Genomic DNA, 16,257 nt, shown 5'->3' with positions numbered 1-16,257 from the left:
GTTCGGAATCGCCTCCCCCTCAGGTGCCGAATCTCGGGCTCCCCGTAACACCCCCGTTCCCACAGAAGAGCCCTCTCGAAGGCCCGGCCCAGTCTGGGCCCACGCCAGCGGACCGGAATCCCCCCGCACCCTCAGAGACGCCTGGGCCCGCCCCGCCTCACGGCACTACCGCGCTTCACGGCTGGCGGCGCGCGCGCAGCGGGGTGGCGTGGCTGCGGCCCTCCTCGCCGGTGCCCTGCTCGCCCTGGGCCGCCCTCCCCTCGCGCTCGGGCAGGCGGCGGAAGGCTCAGCAGCGGCTCTGCCGCACCGCCGCTTTGAGTACAAGTACAGCTTCAAGGGGCCGCATTTGGTGCAGGCGGACGGGACTGTGCCGTTCTGGGTGCATACGGGCAGTAAGTGCCGGGCGGCAGGTTGCGAGCGGGGCCGGGCCGGGCCGTGTTGCTGCCGTGCGGGGATAGGAGGGGCACGGCGAAGGTGGATGCGGCCGGCGGGACCGGGCAGCTTTGTGTGGGTCACAGGGCCGCCAAGGCAACGGGTGGGGAGCAGCGGCGGCGGCGGCTCTTATGACCGGCCGCTGCCCGAAGGGAGCGGAGCTGGGCTCGCCCCCCGATCCCTGCACCGTCTGCCGCCTCGGCAGGGTCCCGCGGCATTGCACGGAGCTCCCAAGGGGCAAAGGAGGCGCTGTGGCAGCGGTTGAATGGCCAAAAGCCCTCCCCTGCCGTGCGGCTCGCAGGCAGCCCTGTGTTGCCATGTGCTGCGGTCGCTCCATCGCTGTGTGCGCTCCAGGGAGCGCCCCGCGGAGTGCTGATGTGTCACTCGGGCAGAGTGTGGGCCCGCCTGGCGCTGTGCCTGAGCCGGGCCACGGGGCCGCAGGTCCCGTTAGCGCTCGGTCGGGGTGTAAGAGTCTGAAATGGGGACTGTGCCGTGGCAAATGCAGCCTCGCTGAACATAGCTTCTGCGATTGAAGTACAGGTCAGGGATGTGACTGTGCTGAAAGTGCGTCTAGGCTTCTGTAAAGCTCCATCCTCCTGTAAACTGTGTTGATATTCATGGTACATAAGGATCTACCTTAGTACGGTTTCTCTGCAGGAACTTCTAATGTGGAGTTTGTTTTTTTGTTCGGTTGGCTTTAATGATGAGTGTGAATCTTGTACTAATGTTTCACATTACGCTGTAAGTGACCTGAAGGCAGCTGTCTACAGATAAGCTTTTTTTCAAGTAAATGATGACAAAAATGTTATTTAATACAAGTGAATGGATTTATGTATGTCTATTTTTACTTTAAACTATTAAAAAATAGAATATCTGTTATTAAAAAACAAAACAGGAATCTGTGATTTGTGAAGAGTTATGTGAGATACAGGAGAAAGCTAAACCTGATTTTATTAATTTAATATGTATCTTAATAGCAAGGCCGAGGTCCTACTTAAGTTGTACCTTGTGGCACCAAACAGAAGGTGATTAAGTCTTCTGAAAAGCACTATTAACAAGCTGTTGAAGGTAAAAGTGTGTTCTGTTGTTGGGGTTTTTCCCCTTGTCAAGTGGTTGAGTGCTCCACTAAAAAGTGATTCTGAAAACTGTCCTCTAGTTGAGGAGACCAGAAAACCTTGACTTTAGAAGATCTGTTAATTGGCTGCTTAAGCACTTGCAATATGTTCTCTCTCATGTAATCGGTGTTGGTTCATTTCCTTTCTAGATGCCATACCAAGTGCGGATCAGATTCGTATAACAACATCTTTGAAAAGCCAAAGAGGGTCAGTGTGGACAAAAACTAAGTCAATATTTGAATATTGGGAAGTCGAAGTGACCTTTCGAGTTACAGGAAGAGGCCGCATTGGAGCTGATGGATTGGTATTAAGAATTTGATCTAACTGAAAAAAGAAATTGGACAAGCTGTAAAAAGTGATTATTGACTTGTGACTCTTCTTTCTGTAATAGGCAATCTGGTATACAGAAGAGCAAGGCTTGGAAGGCCCTGTTTTTGGGGCAGCTGATCAATGGAATGGTGTTGGAATTTTCTTTGATTCCTTTGACAATGATGGAAAGGTTAGTTGAAAAAAGAAACTTCTGGCAAACTCTTCCTGCTTGTTTCGTACCTATCACTTGGCGGGGGGAAGGTGATGTTATTTTCTTATTCTTTTGCTTTGAAGGGGTAAATTAAAATACTCAATTTTCCCTTTCATAATTTTTAATCGACTGTTTTACGCTTGTTTTTTAAGCTTGCAAGTTGAAGTGTAGCACATAATGTACCTCCTCTGAACATTGATGCATGGGTCTGGTTTGGAGGGAAAATAGCGTATGTAACTGTATAAGCTGAAATTTGGAATGGCCATGTATGATTTGAAATGTTGATATGTGTGTGCTTTGTAAGAGGCTTATTATGACAAAATATGACATTACGGAAACACTAACGCTCTGTTTGTCTTCAGAGATGCTCTTTTTCTTGGAACACATCTTCCTTGAGTAGTTCAGCAGTGAAAAATCTGTAGCAGAAGGGGATGGCAGTTGCTGTTTTGAATTTCCAGTTTCAAATCCAGCATGATCCTTAGAAACTTTAACAATAGATAGTGTGTCTCTTGCTTTTTTTTGTTGTTGTTGTCACAACCTATCAGAAGGAAAAGAACCACAGTTCTGTTGCAATTTGGTCCTTTTTGAAAACAAAGGACTCCCCTACCCCACCATTGTGAATTGAGAAGGACATTATTTTTTGAGTTCTTGAAATCTGTTTTGTTTGGTGTTTTTTAAGAGCTGGTAATCTATGTAGTGGTACAGTGTATTCCTTTATATCATGGGTTAACCCCTGTAGACAGCTAAGCACCATATGGCCAGTCACTTATTTTCTGATGGGATGGGGGATAAAATCAGAAGGCTAAAAGTGAGAAAACACGTGGATTGAGATAAGCCCAGTTTAATAGGCAAAGCAAAAGCTGCATGCTCGAGCAAAGAAAAAAATGTATTTGCTACTTCCCACTGTCAGGCAGGTGTTCAGCCGTCTCTAGTACCTCATAATGATGACTTGGGAAGACAAAATGCCATAAGTCTGAATGTTCCCCCTTCTTATTCTGAGCATGATGCCATATCTGGGATATTCCTTGGTCAGCTGTCCTAGCTGTGTCCCCTCACAACTCCTGCACCGCGGCCTACTCACTGGTGTGAAAAGCAGAAAAGGCTGATCCCAGGACACCTGTGTAAGCAATAACTAAGACGTTGCTGTGTTGCCAACACTGGTTTTTACCATAAATCCGGAACATAGCCCTATACCATCTACAATGAAGGAATTCTGTCTGTAGTGTAATGGTATCAGGTGCCTTATTGCAGAAAGGCTAACAGCGATGTTACTTACGTTTCCCATTGAATTTAACTTCCATTTTTTGCTATTTATTTTTTCTAGAAAAACAATCCTGGAGTGATCGTTGTAGGCAACAATGGTAAACTTCTGTATGATCATCAGAAGTAAGTTTATTTTCAGCATTAATGATGGATGTTTGCTTTTGATTGATGAAATGTTGCATGAAACTCTTAAGAAACATTATTGTGAAAGTTTCTTTCGTGTGAAACCTTGTTTCCTTTGTTTGAGTTTTTCTATTTGTTAAAACACTGTTATGGCAGTAACAGCACAGAAATTGGCGACTGATGGATGTTAAATGGTATGTGTCCTTTGGGATGAACGAACTCAGATAAATGGAAGAACAGACTTTTTGCCTCTTTACTACCTGGTGGTGTCTTCCACGCACAGCTAATAACTGACAGAAGTGACTGAAAGCTAATTGCTTGCTACTGCAATTAATTGGTTTAATTTTGATTTCAGATTGTTTATAGTCAGCAGCACAGCTGACGTATTTTTGGGTTCTGAGAAGCGTCTAGCTTAGTTGATGCTGTCTGGGCTACAGCTTATTTCCATCTCAGTTTGTGTCTAGCTTCATTAGTGCAGTCCAGACTATAGCTTATTTCTGTCTTAGTTCACAGGTGTGGGAATATCTCTAACCTTGGAGATTTCCCCTGTGTTCAAGTTTCCCCGTTACTGCTGTCTAGCTGTAGTGCCCTGTGTAAAACATCCTGTACTGTTGATCTCAGACTTCAGAACACAGTGCAGTTGTGGGACAGCTTTTGAAAAACGTACATATTGACAAACTACCATGATGTTGCTTAGTGATATATTGATGCTTTTCTGTCTTAGCTGATAAATCATAAGATATAGTTTTATGCAAGTTGTCTTCTTGCATAGTGATGGTTCCACACAAGCATTGGCATCCTGTCAGAGGGACTTTCGTAACAAGCCCTATCCTGTTCGAGTAAAGATAACATACTACCAAAAAACCCTGACTGTAAGTACTCCGAAATAACATCATTATGTTTGTTTCTTGGCCGCTTAAGTGCGAGATTGTTGCAACTGTCTGAAAACCCAAAGCCCCCGTATGTTAATTCTGGCACGTTTGAAAATGTGGAGCTTGGTAGCAGAAGTTGGGAGGAGGTGCAGGGTTCAAACACTGGTCAGATTTTCAGCTACATTAGTGCATCTATAGTTTTAGGAGCTGACTTGGTAGATATTGCTGATTTCTCTGATGTTACTTAGGAGTCGGTTACGCTAAGTCATATGTGCTCGCAGCCTTCTGTTGCTGTTGACTTGCCTGTAGAGGTGTCTTAAAGCCAGCATGTTTCTCAGCTACCAACTGATTGAGCAGCTCCTTGACTTGAATGGTACTTTTCAAGCTGACATGAGAGCTATGCAGGGTTTTGTAGCTGATCTGACCTGTAAGAGGCTCTTGAAATGTGTCAAAAAAAAATGAAGCTCGCTCCCTGACAGTAGATTTAAATTTACTACTTGAGGCTTCCCATCTCCAAGAAATAATAGGGCTTTGAAGATGAAAGGTAGAAAACCAATGCTGTAAGAGAGTCTTCAACACTTCCTAAATACTGTTAGGATGATTGTGAATTCCTTCTAGATAAGGAAAGAATAATGTTATTATGGTGCTGGGTTGTAACAGCTACAAAATGTGGGTTTCTTGGTTTCTGAAAAGGTGCTATTCATAGGTATTAGCCATAAAATGCACAGTTGTTACTTTATAGTAAAAGTTTCCCTAAAAGTAAGCATGAATGCTCCTAGTAGAGGGTGGGCCTTGTACTGTGTTGTAATGGTAAAAGCTATTTAACTTTTGAATGAAAATGAAATTTCAGACTCCAAGGCTGCTCACTTCTGGAATGTACCTGGTCCCTGATGTCTTATCTAGGAACTCCTCTGTCCAAATGTTGCTGTTAATCTTAGCAGTTCTGCAGATGCATCTATGCGTTTTCTTTGTTAAAAGCATCTTTCAGAAAAGAAATAGTTTTTGCTTTCTAGTATCGGCTGTTAAATTATCCGATTAAGTTGTATTTGTGATCATTACTGTAAACTGACAAAGCAATTAACGCAAATAGATTTATGGGGTAAAATTTACATGTTTATCCTTTTAGGTATTAATTAATAATGGCTTTACTCCGGATAAAGAAGACTATGAATTTTGTGCAAAAGTGGAAGATATGGTGTTGCCATCACAAGGCTATTTTGGAATATCTGCAGCAACAGGGGGACTTGCAGGTAGAAAATGTTAAACGTTGTGACAAATTGTGTGGGGGCTTGCAAGAGATGGGGTTTTGTGTGTTGGCTTTTACTGCTAGTCTTGATGCATTATACCAACTTTTGACCATGATGATCTAATTAATTCTCTCCCATTCCCAAATAACTGGTATGCTTAAGCCTTTTCCTGGCCAGAGCAGGACTTTCAGTTTATCCTGACAAAGATGTTGTGCAGTCTCATTTCCCACTGCATAAACTTTTGGGAGGACTTTGGGAGGATGCTGTTGCCTGAAGACCCTTTGCAAGTGCAAGGCTGGCTTGAGAAGTACCAGGATTTGTAGCCTATAACAGTAGCAATTAACAGCGTGCTTTTGTTTTGTTGATTACAGATGATCACGACGTCCTGTCTTTTCTGACCTTCCAGTTGACAGAGCCTGGGAAAGAAGCAGTAAGCATCTTTATGCATAATTAATAAAATATGTGACTGTATGTATCTCATATGTAGCACCTCATGATGGCGTTTCCTCTGAAGTCATACTTGTCACCCCTGTTTCAGGATTTTGGCATGTGCTGTCATCCAGTTTAGAAAAAGGAGACTAATAATAGTGTAATGTTTCAGTAATAATTCCATTTTCAAGACCAGAGCTCTTGAAGCAGCACCAAATCAACAGAAATCCTGACGCTGAATCAAAACATGCAAAGAAAACAAATCGAGAAGTACACTTTGGGAAGTGGACAAGTAATCTCTTCTTGCCTTCAGCTTCTTATATCTCTGGAACAGTCTGTACTACCTAACAACATCTATCCTTGTAAAACTTGGTTTCCTTTTAATCACAGAAAGTATGCATATATCAGGAAAAAGCTATGGGTCTCCAGAGGAATGTCTGGTTACTCACTTCAACTTAATATGTTAATATGAATTAATATTCTGCTAATTGTGTTATGTCTTCAGATCTGAAGTACAAACAGCCTTGCTTAAGAGTAAGTTATATAGGAATGGTGGAGACGACCATGGGAAAAAAAAAAATCTCTTTTCTCTTTCCCCCACCCCAATGTTTTATAGCCAACGCCAGATGCAGAAATTCCTCAGAAAGATAAAGAGAAGTATCAAGAAGAGTTTGAGCACTTTCAACAAGAATTGGATAAAAAGAAGGAAGAGTTTCAAAAGGAACATCCTGACGTGCAAGGGCAGCCAGGCAGGTTATTTGAGCCATTTTTCACTTGTCAAGGAAAACATTTGCTTTCCAGGATACTCAGAACTGGGGCCTGATGCTCTGACTGATCTTCCTAAGCTTCTACTGGTGTTACCTACTTTAATAATCTTTGGGGTTTTATTTGTAAACTGTTTTCTGAAATACAAAGTCCCTGTTGTCACGGCTGGATTGAGAATAAAACAAACAAGAGGAAACATGCTGGGAATGATGAAAGTCTTCTGGACTTTCTTCTTCTGATATTGCTGAAGCTGTGGAGAAACCCAAACGTGCAGTCACTCTCTATTTCAAGCTACATTTTAAAGCTTACTTTTTCTAAAAAGTACCTATTACTTAATACCTGCAATTTCCTTCTGAAGGATAGTTGGTAGCAAAGTGCTAGCTTGTGGAAAGATAGCAGCATCCTGTTTCCATTCTATGTTGCATATTGCCCAAGTATTAAAATAGGAACTCTACCTTAGAGTCTGGGTTTGAATGCTTGCTTATCTCTGTTCAGTTGTGTCCCATTTGAGTCTCCTTTGCCATGGCAATAGCAAAAATTCAACACCAAATATATCAAATTATAGGGGAAAAAAGTATATTTGTGTGGAAACTTGAGGGGTGCAAGAGAAATGACACAATGCATATATGCAAGAGGAATGCTTATATGTAAGAACTCCTGTGCTTTTTTTTTTCCTTATCAGCGGATGATCTTTTTGAAACTGTAAGTGATCGTGAACTGAGGCAAATCTTTGAGGGACAGAATCGAATTCATCTTGAAATAAAACAGCTGAATAGGCAATTGGACATGATTCTGGATGAGCAAAGGAGATACGTCTCTCTAGTGACAGATGAGATTGCTAAAAGAGGAGCTGGTTTGCCAGGTCAACAAGGGCAGGTAAATAAAAACCCCCAACCGTCATTGCTGTCAGCCTAACTTCAGCAGCACGATTGATTTGCTTTTTCCAAGATATGTTGATCTTTTTCTCACACTCCCCTCCACCCATCAGGTTTCCCAGCAAGAGATTGAGACAGTTGTGAAAACTCAAGAAGAGGTTGTTAGACAAGTGAATGAAATAAGGTAAGTGTTTTCTGAATAGTAAGGCTGTGTCTTGATTTCTCTATTATTTTCCACCTTTTAAATCCTATTTATTATTTCAGTAGGAGAATACTGACAAACTTGAAATTTCTCTGTGCCAGTTTTTTAGTGACAACTCTCTGCATACAGCTGATTTCTAGAATAACCCAAGTTCATGTTCTGAGTGTGACTGAGCTCTGAATTTGCCTCTTTTTGTGTTGTTTTTGTCATGATATTCCACTTTCCAGTTAAGTCTATTCCCTTTAAAAACAATCCATTTCTACTAATGTGATAACCTTCTACCTTGTGGCAATCTGTTGCTCTGACTTAGGAGTATTGATAACAACATGAGCATAAATGCTCTGGACTTACAGCTAGTGAACCTAAAGGAGAAAAAGGGTATCTTGTCAATATACTCAGTCTACTCCTCATATATTAATAACCCCACGTAATCATTATATTAATAAAATGGATAATATTATGTTTAGATAATATTATGAGATATATTTGAGTTTTTTTTTAGTGTAAACAACCTGGCAAAAGAAAAAGGTACTCTAATATGAAATTGCTGTCACATTGCGTAGTTAAGACAGAAATGTATTGGTTTAGTTGTGCCAATGCAGTGTATAGACCACTTTAGTGATTTGTCCCCATTTCTTACAGATTAAATGGGCTCTTTCTCTTTGGTTGGTTTGTTCTTTTGTTGGAGGACTTTCTGCCAGTGAACTTCCTCAAGGAACTTGTGTATCTGCACAGACGATTGCAAGTTCCCGATTGCTTATTAATTTTGCTTTTTCAGATGCAGTTTTTAAAATGGATTGATTCAAATTATGTCTCCAAATGAAGTTAAGTCTTATTTTGACAGTGCTATACTTGTAAAGTGGATTGGAGAAAATTCTCATGTTTGATAGGGATGGTTGTGTACTGCTTCCAAGATGTTTTACAGTTCCTGCCTTTAGCAGGAATGGCTTAAAGTTGGTTTAACCCTTCATTTTTAGTAGTTAAATTCCTTACCTTGGGCTTAGAGTAAGGAGAAAAACAATTCCTACAGTTGTGGGTTTTTTTTCCCTGCATTAGTTCAAGGGCAGCTCTTGTGATTTATCTAAGTAGGTCAGGTTTTCTGTAGGATGAAGATTAGAGTGCTTCCATTTTTGCATTTGTTCTTCCACGAAAGCTTTCATGTTAATATTCTTGACAAATCTTTATACCTTGCAAGCAAATTAGATTTTCTTGTTAACGTTGGCAGTCTGCCCTTTTAGTGACTACTTATTAGGTATGAGTTTGCGTAACATCATCTTAATATTTTTCTTAGATTAAAGAAATGTTTTATTTAGAGAGAGAAATGAACAGCCCGCTGTTGCAGTCCTGGTCATCCCGGAGGAAAAGGACTTAGTGTCTAAGTAATTTTCTTGTCAAGATTTGTGGATTTCTTAATCATCTGATTACAGAAGAATCTTGCATGTTCATACAATAGAAACTGCCAACATCATATTGTTCATGCAAAAGTAAATGTAAATTAAATTTGATGCAGACTGTATCTATTTAGGGAAGTTGTTTTGCCTTTAAGAGACACTGGATCAGTCAGAGGGAAGGTGGGTGTGCAGGTTTCTGTAGTTTCATAGCCATGGTGGTATGAGGAGCGCAAAGAACAAAATGAGTATCACACTTTTCTGCTTTTTTTTTTTTAGTGTTGTAGCACTAAAAGTAGTGGGGCAAGATAAACAGTGAGGTGGATGTGGATAGGCAGAATTGAGATCAGTGTTTATTAGGCAGTGGTCATGATGGTGGTTGCATGGGTTATTTAAGAAAGAAGCCTTCCAGTGGAAAACTTAACATCTAAAATAGGTTATTATAACACCAATTCAAAGTACAGGTAGCTATTAATCAAATTACTTTTAAATAATCTATACCATGATGATACAAAAATATAAAATAATTTCTGGCTAAGGCTAAATTAAGCTAGGACAGGAAGAGGGGTTTTGCATTCAGTGTGTGCATGTGGGTTTGCTCTGTGTGTTGAATTTTAGTGGCATGAAGAGCAACTGATACAAAGCTGAAAGACGGGCATCGTCTTTACAAAGCTTCCTTGAATCTTAACTAGCCATTTTCACAACGGATATGATCCGTTTAAATCACTAATGTAATTTTGTGTTTGGTTTTGGTTTTAGTTTCATTTCCTTTATGTGACAGTTTAAAAAGTAAGTATTCAAGGCCAGGTTGGATGGGGTTTTGAGGCATTGAAAGAAGTCCCTGCCGACAGCAGGCGGGTTAGACTAGCTGATCTCCAAAGATCCCTTCCAATCCAAACCACTCCATGGTACTATGACAAATTGCTGACCACTGTACAGTTAGGACTGTATCTTGAAGGCATCAAAGTAAGCTCTCATCTGAACAAAATGTAAAGTTTTAAGTAAATTAAAAAGAAATCCAAAGACAATCTATTTTGCTTGCTCTGTTAATAATGAAGAGATTAACATTCACATGGTAAATATTTTAGCTGTAGAGTAATCTTCTTTGCAACTGAAAAGAAACATCACAGTAGGGAAAAATTATATAAACATATTGATTAGAGATTAAGGGGTTTTCCTCTCATTGACTAGTTTACCTCAAACAAAATTAGTTATGGAACCTCAACTTTTTACAGATTTAATTTGATTTGATGTAGTAGCAAAATGAATTCATATGAAAACAATATTAAGTATTATGACAATGCATGTGGGAAATGAGTTTCTCGTATAAATGATTATCATGAAGGAAGGATGTATCTAAATCTTTTCTTATCCCTAAAGCCTCTTCTTTATTTTTATTTCTTACATGACTGCTTTTATTTATTTATTTTTCAAATAGCTTTTGGTTTTCTTCAAAGATTGCATTAAACTCTGCTTATCCTAAAGCCTTCGCAAGAGCCTCAGATAAAACGCTCGGTTTTAGACTTCATCAGTCAGGCAAAGCGGATGCCTAGCCATAGAATATTTGCCAGATCTTGTTCTCCACGTGACTTTGAGAGATGGTACACTGGACAAATTGAAACTGCCTAACCCACAGTTTGATGAAGAAATTATTTCCTGATAGGTATTCTTGGAAACTAGAGCAAATGTTTTCTGCCTAACTGTTCTATGATTTGGGACAGCTCTGTATTTCAGACTAACTTTAATGGCCCAAAAGGTGCTCAGAGGAAGCGCTATTTGTAGAGAAGCTTTTCTATGCTGAAATGTTTTGTGTCTGTCTTTCTTTCAGAAATTCTGTGGCTGATACTCTGAGGTTGATCAGTGGTGCTCAACATCCTGGCTCTGCTGCCGGAGTCTATGAAACAACTCAGCACTTCAATGACATCAAAGAACACCTTCATGTAGTAAAGAGGGACATTGAGCATTTAGTACAACGAAATATGGTAATTTATGTGCTGGTAGCGTAAAGCATGGCTGTAATACTACTTTTTTTTTGGCTGTTAGTGAAAGGCTAGGACGAGCCAGCACACAACTTACGGAGTAATTAATCCTTTATTAAGCTGCTTTGCTAAAACTGCACTGCCTTGACCTAACTGCATGATCTGTGTCTTGATGAGAAGTTTTGCACAAAGAGCATGATTTTTAGTCTAATTTCCTGTGGAAACAAGGTCAAGCAATTAGGTTTTCTGGGTGCTTTTTTATGTGTTTGTCCCCCTCCTTAACGGCTCTATACAGAGGAGATTATTGCTTCTGCAGAGAAGGGAGAGCTTTAATCAGGGGAAAGTTGGGCAGACTTCACTTAAGGCCTCCTAAGTGTGAAAGATGACTGTGTTCACGTTCAAGAGCACCTTAGTCTAGCCTAGGTAGTAATTGAATGAGTTTATGATCCCATAGAAGGCTTTTTTATTATTTTTTTTTTCCCCCTCAGGGTAGTGTCATTTCTGCCTCTTTTCTGCTTGTTCTTACTTTGATATCATGCTTTAAAGACCTAGTTTTGTTTCTTGCATGTAACAGTCTTTTGATGGCATGTCTTATTTGCTCTTTTCTCAAATACTGTTTTTCTTGGGTTTTAGCCATCTAGTGAGAAATCAAAATGTCCAGAACTGCCACCATTTCCATCCTGCTTATCTACGATGCACTTCTTCATCTTTGTAGCAGTGCAAACAGTGCTATTCATCAGTTATATCATGTACAGGTAAGTCTCTTTTTGTTTAAAGACAACAGGGCGAATGGTTTTAGGACTTCTGACTGGAAATAAAGTTGCAGTGATATGATTATGTTAATCACCTTTAAAACAAGCCGTCATTCAGATGGGAAGAGACCTTGGGAGGTCTCTAGTTCAGTCGTCTGCTCAACGGAGGCTTAACACTGAATTCGCTTAGTCACTTAGTGTTTAGACTGCTCAGATCTTAACCTCCAAGCATGGAAAAGGTACCACTATTACAGACCCCACTGGGAATGTTTAATTCTCATAATGCAGTTTTAGCCTTCCCCCACAGTGCACCAAGTGGGAACCTGCCTGCTTTCAGTTTGCATGTTGTCTCGTATGGTGTGTGTCTTTGTGAAGAAACTGCCTCTGTCTCCTTAATAACATCTTATAGGTATTGGAAAGCTGATGTTAGACCTTTTGAAGCCGCCTTTTGTCCAGGATGAACAAGCCTAGTTCCATCCCTCCCTTCTCTTCAGGCGTGTGCTTCAGCTCTTAACCTCCACCCTTGTGGTCCTCTGGACTCACTGAAGTTTATCAATATCTTACGAAAACATGATGTGATTTTTTTCCTTATTTCATGTGCTTGGTAGTCTTCCTTCTTGCTTCTCACAGACACTAATCAGGATAAGGAGCAGGGACCAGAACAGCTGCATTGCCCTTCAAAGGGAAAATGCTGTTTGCTACCTCTCTGGAAGGTTATAAGACCACTGCTGCTGATTGCAGTAGTTTTTGTATGTCTCTTTCTCCACAAAGTGGAGAGAGCGTGTTTCCTACATATGTCATGTTATTCCATCAACTGAAATGATGGCTTGCAAGGCAAACAAGGACCGGGTCCCCACCAGTTTTTTTGATGCCCTTGTAATTCTAGCATCTGTGTGTGGCTGATCCACAGTATCCACTAAGAAAATAAATATGTTCTGTGCTAGAGGGAGAAGGAAATCCCATTTGAAGTAAATTCTTCCACTATTTGGTTGCATACATTTCCTTCTGTGTGATGGTTTTTAGAGCAATCAGGTACAGAGGAGCTTTAGAAGATTTTAGTTCCAACATTTTAAGAGTCATTTTGTATGTTCTTCCACAGCTTCTGGTTTGTCTGGGATGTCGTATTTCCTTCTGTGTCTGATGCAAAATTGAAACTAAAGTGATGATACTAATATCTTTGTAAATAGGAAAAAATGTACCCTGCTTGTGTGATATGACTTATATTTGATTTCCCTAAGTCTCCATTGACAAGGAATGGAGTCTTTTAATCCCTAAATAAATATTTAAATCGGTTAGCTAGCTTTATACTAAAAGTACTTAATGAATTCTCTTCTGCTTTCTCTTTCAGGAGTCAGCAAGAAGCAGCAGCCAAAAAGTTCTTTTGATGACCTGTTCCCTTTGTGTGTACGTTAACAGCAGTATGTATGCACAGAAAACTTTTATAAATGAGGGAAAACTTAGTGTTTGATATACTTCAATATTGTAAATTATTGAATTTTGTTAAACCAAATGAGTTCCTATTTAAACTGTTAATGCTAAAGTTACAAATGGACTGGGGAGCAGCAGAACAAATGCCAGATAGGGGTCACAGTCTTCCCTTATCTAGGTTGTGTTTTCAGCTAACTTCTCATGAATACTGGAAGGCAAATGCCGTATTCCTCTTCTTTTGTTAAGATTGCAGAGGAAGGAATTGAAAAACCTGGGTTTGGTTGTTCATAAAGAGATTTGCAGTTGTATGATTTGTGCAAAAACCTTCCTATTAAGTGTCCTGACAGGCAAATAAACAAAACGCATCCAAAAAAGCCAACAACAACAAAAAGGAACACCAACCAACCCCAAACTGTTCTGTTTGTTTTTGAGGGGGCTGTAAAAGTGGTTTTTATAAACACTTCTTGACACTTGAATTTGACAGTTTAAGAATTACTATGTTAATTCTAACTCTTCATGAAATACAGATTTAAACATTTCTTAATATGTGGACACAAAGACAGACCTTTAACAGTCTGGCTGTTGATACCTGATGTAGAAAACAAAATATACTGAACAAGCAAATAAAGGCTAATCTCCTTAATTTGGGTTTTAGGTAGTGAGAAAAAACATGATAAAGTAGATTCTTCAAGTATATTGTGGACTGAATTCTTTTTCATAGTTACAAGTGTGTCTGTAATTCTGCTTGGAGATTTGTGGAACTTCTTCAGCAAAGATATCATTGCTTTATACCTCTTCAAATCTGTTTTTATTAAGGGTATGTTTAGTGTATAAATGTCTTATAAAACTGTCTTCTCTCTTTCATGTATCAAATACAAATGCTTTAAGTCTTGACATGGCAACTGTTCTAAACTACAGCTATTGAGTGTTTAACCCATTTCTTCACAGGCTGTTGTTTCAGACATGTTTGTTAGTCCAGTAGCTATTGTAGAGCCAGTATTGTGTGTCAATTCCTGCTTGGTGTCAAAAGCATGAGACTGAACATGTGTGTTTGATACTGCTTATTGGGTGAACATTTGCTTCAGGAAAGAAACAAAGTGGAGAGCCCAAAATAGGAATGTGAAATGAATTCATTTGGCCTTGTTTACACATCTGTGGTGACTTTGTCCTTAGGTTGTTCACATGTAGAGCTAGAACAGGGGGGTTTGGTTTGGGTTTTTTCTAATTCTATAAAGTACACAAATGCATTGGGATATTTCACTTTTAATTAATCTCTTTGTCTAAATCTGCATAAGTTACCTGGAATCTAGCATACTACTACTGCATTCCTACACTCTACACCCTTGGGGTGCAACACATGCTGCCAAATTTGCTGTAATGAAGAACACTTCAGTATTGTGCCTGTCAGTTTGGAGAAATGATAAATCTATGCAAACTATTTTGTTACTTACTGTGTTCAAAAAGTGGATATTTCTGCTATACCAATAAAACTGCCTACACACCTATTTACACAGCTACAGTATATAGTATACTGTATGTGGTATAGCTTTATAGATTCATTTCTGAGTTTGAGAGGATTTTGCTGTGCTAATCAGAAACCACTGCTTCAGGCTGATCTTGCTGGATAAATAGGGTAAATCCTTACTTTCAACACCAGCAAATACTTACAGGTGCCTTGAGTCTAAGCTATTACAACCCTGACTCTTGTAACTAAACTTAATATATTTTCATAAATAGTTTTGAAAGTGAAGTGTTGTTCCTTTCAATTGCAGGCCTTCCTGTGTCAGTGCAGCATCTAAAGAGAACTCCTTCTCTCACAGCAGGCTTTGCAAGGCTTTTTGTACAGAAAGGCTAGCAACTTTATGTCTAAGTAGGTGCACAGATCTGGGATAAGAGGAACAGCTCTAATGCATCGATTGGAGAAGGCCTGTACTTTTGTTACTGTGAATTTATCCAAATAGAACTTTCCTTTTAAAGCTGGAGCAGCCCATACCTTTGTGTCTTTTCTTAGAAAGATGATAAGGCTGGGGATGGTGTCTAGGGGGACAACCTGCAATTGCCTCTTCAGTATGAGGCTCAGCTCATGTGTTTGCTACTAACTGATCAGGCACATCTCCCACGTGCAACTAGGAAACTTCAGTATTGGGGAGAAGAAGTTCCAATATGTAACAAGCAAAAACTGATAATTTTGCTTCGTGCTTCATTTCACAGTTGTCTCCTTGGAACTTCCATAACTGCCTTGTCGCTCACTGGATCAAAGGAAAGCTCTCAATTGCCCAGCTCAAATTTTGTCCTGTATGTTCTTGAACTGATAGCACCAAATCTGTACCATACGAATGTTAGTCAATGTAGCCTCCTGTTACAGCTGGCTACCAGAAGTTTCTTTTAACCCTAATAGTACGTTTGATTCTTATCAAATAAGATTTCAGGACTAGGAGAAGACACCTTGGAATTCAGTTTTACAGTATGGGGGAGAACAACTCTAACTACTTGAAGTGCGAATGCTAAGTAGCAAATATTTGGCAGTAATGAGAATTTCATTGTACTGGTCAGAGTATGTTATACGTCGTCACACCTGAATCTTTCAAAAGTAAAACCCACAATATGGTTTGTAAATTGCCTAACTTCCTGTTTGAAGAGATTTTGACACTTATCAATGCATCAGTTACTGTAACACCGAATACCGTCTACTGTTGGGGTTTTTTTTTCTAATTCAAACAGCTGACATTGTCATATGTTTGTTTCTGACTAATGTAAATTGACACTTGGAGTTCAGAGATAACATTATTTGAATAAAGATGCATATTTTTAGTAAGCTTTTTCTTTAATTGCGTATATGTCCACGAAATCCAAGCAAGTGCATCTGA

The 16,257-nt window shown here is 39.8% G+C and overlaps 1 protein-coding gene across 1 annotated transcript; it reads left to right on the top strand.

Moving 5' to 3' along the window:
- Positions 1-142: 142 nt before the first annotated feature.
- LMAN1 (lectin, mannose binding 1) lies at positions 143-16,205 on the top strand (the record flags this gene model as incomplete). Its single annotated transcript, XM_062629324.1, has 14 exons — positions 143-392; positions 1,697-1,851; positions 1,939-2,046; positions 3,392-3,453; positions 4,226-4,325; positions 5,452-5,575; positions 5,944-6,002; positions 6,618-6,750; positions 7,449-7,642; positions 7,755-7,825; positions 11,060-11,213; positions 11,844-11,965; positions 13,311-13,366; positions 15,602-16,205. Coding segments are annotated over 13 exons (1,569 nt in total), but the record flags the coding sequence as incomplete, so codon positions are not given.
- Between the last annotated feature and the right edge of the window lie 52 nt (positions 16,206-16,257).

The sequence above is a fragment of the Pezoporus occidentalis genome, unplaced genomic scaffold, assembly GCF_034315485.1.
Source record: "Pezoporus occidentalis ecotype Australia unplaced genomic scaffold, CSIRO_AGI_Poc_V1 ctg330, whole genome shotgun sequence".
NCBI classification, from domain to species: Eukaryota; Metazoa; Chordata; class Aves; order Psittaciformes; family Psittacidae; genus Pezoporus; species Pezoporus occidentalis.
Note: the sequence above shows the minus strand (reverse complement) of the source record. Positions and strands in the feature narration are given on the sequence as shown.